The sequence below is a fragment of the Microtus ochrogaster genome, chromosome 7 (genome assembly GCF_000317375.1).
Source record: "Microtus ochrogaster isolate Prairie Vole_2 chromosome 7, MicOch1.0, whole genome shotgun sequence".
Classification (NCBI taxonomy): domain Eukaryota; kingdom Metazoa; phylum Chordata; class Mammalia; order Rodentia; family Cricetidae; genus Microtus; species Microtus ochrogaster.
This window is the reverse complement of record NC_022014.1, coordinates 54,251,557-54,257,420: the sequence shown is the minus strand read 5'-3', so window position 1 is coordinate 54,257,420 and position 5,864 is coordinate 54,251,557. Positions and strand designations below refer to the sequence as shown.

The 5,864-nt window shown below is 43.6% G+C and overlaps 1 protein-coding gene across 1 annotated transcript in view; it reads left to right on the top strand.

Annotated features, from left to right (window-relative positions):
• Positions 1–3,873: 3,873 nt before the first annotated feature.
• Smim23 (small integral membrane protein 23) overlaps positions 3,874–5,864 on the top strand; it is a 4,815-nt gene continuing 2,824 nt past the window's right edge. The window contains exon 1 of the mRNA XM_005350370.2: positions 3,874–4,005. Within this exon, the coding sequence (XP_005350427.2) occupies positions 3,916–4,005 (90 nt within the window). The 5' untranslated portion in view covers positions 3,874–3,915. The remainder of the gene's footprint in view (positions 4,006–5,864) is intronic.

Sequence of the window (5,864 nt, the reverse complement as noted above, 5' to 3'; positions counted from 1 at the left end):
TGCCTGCTTGCCTGTTGCCATGCTCCCCACCATGATGATCATGGACTCAAACCCTCAAGAACCACGAGCCCCTAAATTAAATGCTTTCTTTTATAAGTGGCCTTAGTCTTGGTATCTCTTCACAGCACTAGAACAGTAATTAAGACAGTAACAGATATGATGTAAATGGCTTTTTAAAGCCTGCCCCAAGCTGGGCAGTGGTGGCGCATGCCTTTAATCCCAGCACTCGGGAGGCAGAGGCAGACGGATCTCTGTGAGTTCAAGACCAGCCTGGTCTACAAGAGCTAGTTCCAGGACAGGCTCCAAAACCACAGAGAAACCCTGTCTCAAAAAACCAAACAACATAAAAATAAAAAAATAAAGCCTGCCCCAGTTGGGAAGTAAGAGCCTTGAATTAGTTATCTTTCTTTTAACTGGCTTGGGAGATCTTATTTTTTTTCCACTGGCTTGACTTTTCCTATGTACAGGGCAGTAGCGATGGTTCAGTGTTAAAGGGTAGGATCATAACCGGAAATATGTACACAGCAGTATGGTTCAGTGTTAAAGGGTAGGATCACAACTGGAAATATGTACACAGCAGTATCTGATAGCCACCAGCAGGCAGTGTGTTGTAATCAGACCCCATTTTACAGATTTCACCTGTGATTCAGACCACAGCCCTGTTTCTGGTCAGCTCTGAGACTTGATAAGGTGGCCTCGTTGATTTAAGCTTCGGTCTTGCCACCTGCAAAATGAGGACAGTGCTGCTCACCACATAGAACCAATCAATGGTAAGTCAGTATACGTAAGGCAGTTTGAACAGGGTGCAACACTTGGAAGTCCTTGAAACATCTTAGCTGCAAGCAATGCTAGCAATGCACAAGAGAAGATGAGGAACAAGTCGGTAGAACTCACACAAAATATGCAAGGTGCCAAGGTGAACGGGCATAGGGCTGGAGAGGAAAGAGGACCTGTAGCTATGATTGACAGCTCAAAACTAAAGTGGAAATCCACATCTGCACAATAAACAAAAGACGACACGAAGGGCAAGGCTCTTTGCTGTGGGCTAAAATTACATAAACCCCTTGCGGTAAACTGAAAGGTTTGGGAGTTAACTAGACCTGCACTCAGGAGAGGTGTGTCATGCAATTCTAGGGTAATGTCCCCATCAGAGCAGCCCTTCTGTCCTTGGAAGGTCATGGTGAGGATGAAAGGAGGTAAGGCACAGAAAGCACTTGGTGTGAGGCTGGCACACAGTAGGACTCAGTACATAACAACCACAGTTGCTAGTGTCCTTCTTTGGCCCCATAAACCTCCTCTTCATCACTGAGAAAATTAAAAAGCATATGTAACCTGTTTTACTTATTCAACTCATTAGCGAGTCAAATTTTTGTCTGTGAAGAAAAGAATGTTTCTCACCACACACTCCCCATGGCCTCTCAGAGCCCACAATTTAATACTGGCCATTATTCCTCCTTTCGGCCAAAAGTTTTACTCAGTATTTACCACCTACCAGGCTCCATGGTGAACGTTTGGAATACAATGGCTGGTAAAGTGATTCAGTACCCGAAAACCTACAGAGCTGTAGCCTATAGATGCTGCAGCAATCAAGTGTGGGCCTAGCAGACAGCAGGTGCCAACAAACATCGTATGTTAGTTTAGAAGCTCTGTATAGTTTGGAAACTCATGAAAACATGAGAAATTAATGATGTCTTCACATATTCGGAATATAAAGGGAGCCCAAATAAAAATGAAATCCATACTTAACAAAATGTATGTAAGACCAATACGCTTGAAGCTATAAGACACCGATTACAAACAGAAAAATCTAAACCAAGAGAAAAGCATACCATGCCCATGAACAGACAGCAAAGAAGTCAGAGCTCCCAGGTCAGTAGGATCGAGTCGATCCCAGCCATCAAAGCTTTGTGTAGACAGACACACTTATTCTAAACTTTACATGAAAAGGTCCAGCCCCTAGAAGAAGCAAACCATCGTGACACGGAAGGACAAAGTGAGAGACAGCACCGTGGTTGATAATAAGGTCTGGTACAGCTATGTTGATCAAGACTGGATGGTTTCAGAGTCAGTGGACCTGAGCTCATGGGAATTCATGGACGTCGGATCCGCAGTTAGGGAGCCTGGGTGGGACCAACCTCCTCTGCATGTGTGTGACAGTTGTGTAGCTTGGTCTCCTAGCAAGGCTTCTAACACTGGGAGCAGGACCTCTCCCTGGAGCTTAGCTGGTTTGGGGTAACCTATTCTCTATGCTGGATTACCTGGCCCCATCTAGACATAAGGGAAGGAACTTTATTTGAGGTCCTGCCTCAACTTGATGTGCAAGCCCATGGGAGAAAAAATCAGAAAGAATGGAGATGGGGGAGGAGCAGATGGGAAGAAGGATAGGCAGGAAAAGGGAAGGGATGGGAAAGGGGAGAGAGCTGAAACTGGTTGGTATGTAAAATAAGTGAAAAAATGTTATTTAAATAAAAAAATTAAAAAGACAGTGTGGTTTGCTGTGGAGATTGGCACACAGACTAGTGCAGCAGGATTTAGAGCCACCAGTATGATCAACTGACTTAGACAAAGGTGTTCAGCCATTCAAAGGAGGAAGCATATTTTTATCGAATGTTGCGGAGTCATTCAACATCCATAATGCACAGATGTGTGCACACACGTGCACTATATAAACCCATTTCTTTTTAAGTCTATAGCTTGTTGTGTGTGTGTGTGTGTGTGTGTGTGTGTGTTGCCTGCATGTGTGTCTGTATACATATGCATACAGTGCCTACAAAGGCCAGAAGAGGGCACTGGATCACTTGGAACTGGATTACAGATGGTTCTGAGCCACCATGTGGATGCTAGGAAAAGAACCCAGGTCCTCTGGAAGAGCAGCCCTTATTCTTAACTGCTAAACCATCTCTCCAGCCAACACAGTTTTAAAAATAAAGAAAAGTACAATTCTGAAAAGAAAAAAAGAATTGATGAATTTGGGCCTCACCAAAAGTCCAAACAACTTCTTGTCTGTAAATGTCCATAGTAAGAGAATTTTTTTTAATGGTCTATAGACTTGAAAGAAATCCTAGGAGGCCATCTATCAAGAAAAGGATTTATTGCCACAATATATAAAAAAAAACTTTTAACATTCAACTGTAGAAAAACCAATCCAATTAAAAATCAGTCTAAAGACAGGAATAGATATTTCTCAACAAGTGCTTTTAGAATTCTGTATCTTGGTAGATACCAAAGCTATAGATGTGACACCAGCATTCAAAATTAAACACAGATATAGACACACACGCACACACACACACAAACACACACACGCACGCACGTGCACACACATACACACATGTGCATGCGCGCGCGCACCACGTACAAATAAGACTGGAGAAGCCTAAGTAAGGCTGTGAGATTAGCACAGCCCGGCTGTGAAGTCGCCTACCGCAGTGCCAGATGACACAATGGGCAGAGACTTGGAAAGCTTCTCCCCATCTCTTCATGTTCCTACTTCTACCTGGATAGGAGACTGTCATGATCACCATAAAACTGTAATTTATTTCAAAATGGTCTTTATTGATCTTTTTTATCTATTTAAAGATTAATATTGTAATAATTTGCAAATCTATGGCAAAAGAAAGAAGAAAACACCTTTATCTGAAAACCTAGTCATTCATAGCATCTCTTCCCGACCACCGCTTTCTGCACGCGTGTGAGCATGAGTGTGGGCCTGAGTGCATGAGTGTGAGCGCCTATGTGTTATAATATGAGCGGCAGTAGTGAGAATCCGAGCAGTGGACTTAGCTGTCTACTGCCTTCTGTGACATCAGAACGCACGCTTGGCTGGTGACAAGGCGTGGGGGAGGGGAGGCACCCACCTGCCTCTCCACGGAAAGGGCTTCCATCCACCCAGGCACTCTGACCCTGAGTCGAGACATGGCAATCCAGAAGACAGGAGGCAGGGGGCAGGGGGCAGCTGAACTGCTTGAGCAGAGAAGGAGCAGCCACTGTGACGACAGGAAGCAGGTAAGCAGGGCTCGTGCCGTTTCCCTCCTCCCTCCCTACTTTAGACCCAACTCCCCTGCAGCCCACCGCAGGAACTGAAGCAACCCTTCCCATAGCTGCCACTCACTCTTGCATTCTCATTCACACCCAACAAGAGAGTGTCTGCGTCTCATTTGGAAACAAATGTATACATTAAGGCCCAAGTGACTCGACCTGTAGACAAGGATTCTAAAGAGGTGATTGCGGTTAAGTCTCTGGTCTATGCGCCAGGCTGCACCCTTATCGCAAGGGGCAGCAAGGATATGTGGGTCAGAGGAAAAACCATCTGAGGACATGGTGCGAGGTGACGCCTGAAAGCCCCAGAGAAAGAAAGGCTACATTCGACAGCATAAACTGGTAGAAAATTGTATCTACTGTTCAAAGTCTCTAGTCTGTGACATGGTGGCATGGTGGTGCTAGCGAGGCATGGTGGTGTTAGCGTGGCATGGTGGTGCTAGCAGATACAGATTCATACAGATTTAGCATTGACAAAAATGGATATGCAGAACAATGAAGCAATAGAACCCAGGAACACCCAGGTGACACTCCAAAGGCATCAATATAATTTGATGAGGAAAAATAACCCTAAAAATAATTGCAGGACAACTAGACATCTATGTTTTTAAAACTCTCAAGCTAGAGCCAGGTAATGGTGGCACACGCCTTTAATTCAGCACTTGAGAGGAAGAGGCAGGCTGATCTTTGTGAGTTGGAGGCCAGCCTGGTCTACAAGAGCTAGTTCCAGGACAGGTTCCAAAGCTATGTAGAAACCCTGTTTCAAAAAACCAAAACAAGCCGGGCGATGGTGGCCCACGCCTTTAATCCCAGCACTCGGGAGGCAGAGGCAGGCGGATCTCTGTGAGTTCAAGACCAGCCTGGTCTACAAGAGCTAGTTCCAGGACAGGCTCCAAAGCCACAGAGAAACCCTGTCTCGAAAAACAAAAACAAAAACAAAAACAAAAAAAACCAAAACAAAACAAAGCAAAAAAACTATCAACCTATATTTTTATATTATGTGCAAAATTTACTCTAAAATGGATCATACACATAAATTTAATTTAAAACAATAAAATATTTAGAGGAAAAAAAAAGAAAATTAAACCTTACAAGAGATGAATGTTTCAGACTTCACACAAAAAGCACACCCAAAAGGATAAGTTGGGCTTTATAAAAAGAAACTTGCTAATTTTTCAAAAGATACTGATGAGAAACTGAAAAGATAAGCAAGCCACAGAGTTGATAAAATATTCACAGTGAATATGTTTCCAACTACTTAGATTCAAAACATTTAAAGAACTTGACAACTTAATCAAAAGAACAGACAGTCCGATAAAAAAGAGCAACTGCCTTCAGTAGGCATAACAAAGATATGTAGATTAGTAATCACCAATAGGCCATGGTGAGAGGCTAAACCCCTGGGTTGCAGGGATGGCTCAGCAGCCAAGAGTACTTGCTGCTCTTGCAGAGGATCCAGGTTTAGTTCCCAGCACCCACATGGTAGCTAATAACCATGCATAGTAACTCCAGTTCCAGGGGTTCCGAAGTCCACTCCTGCCTTCTGCCAATATCAGGCATGCCCATGTTTGCTCACACAAACATGCGGGCAGAAAAAGTACACACATAAAATAAAGAGGTCTTTAAAAATCAAAAGATGCTAAACCTCATTGATCATTTGGAAAACACATAGAATAGATTGGGCTGTCTCTATGCAATAGCATTAGAACGGCTAAAATTAAGACTGGCAATACTAGAAACCAAATATGAGTGAGTACATCCCATGTTCCTCTTTTTGGGTCTGGCTTACCTCACTCAGGATAGTGTTTTCTATTTCCATCCATTTG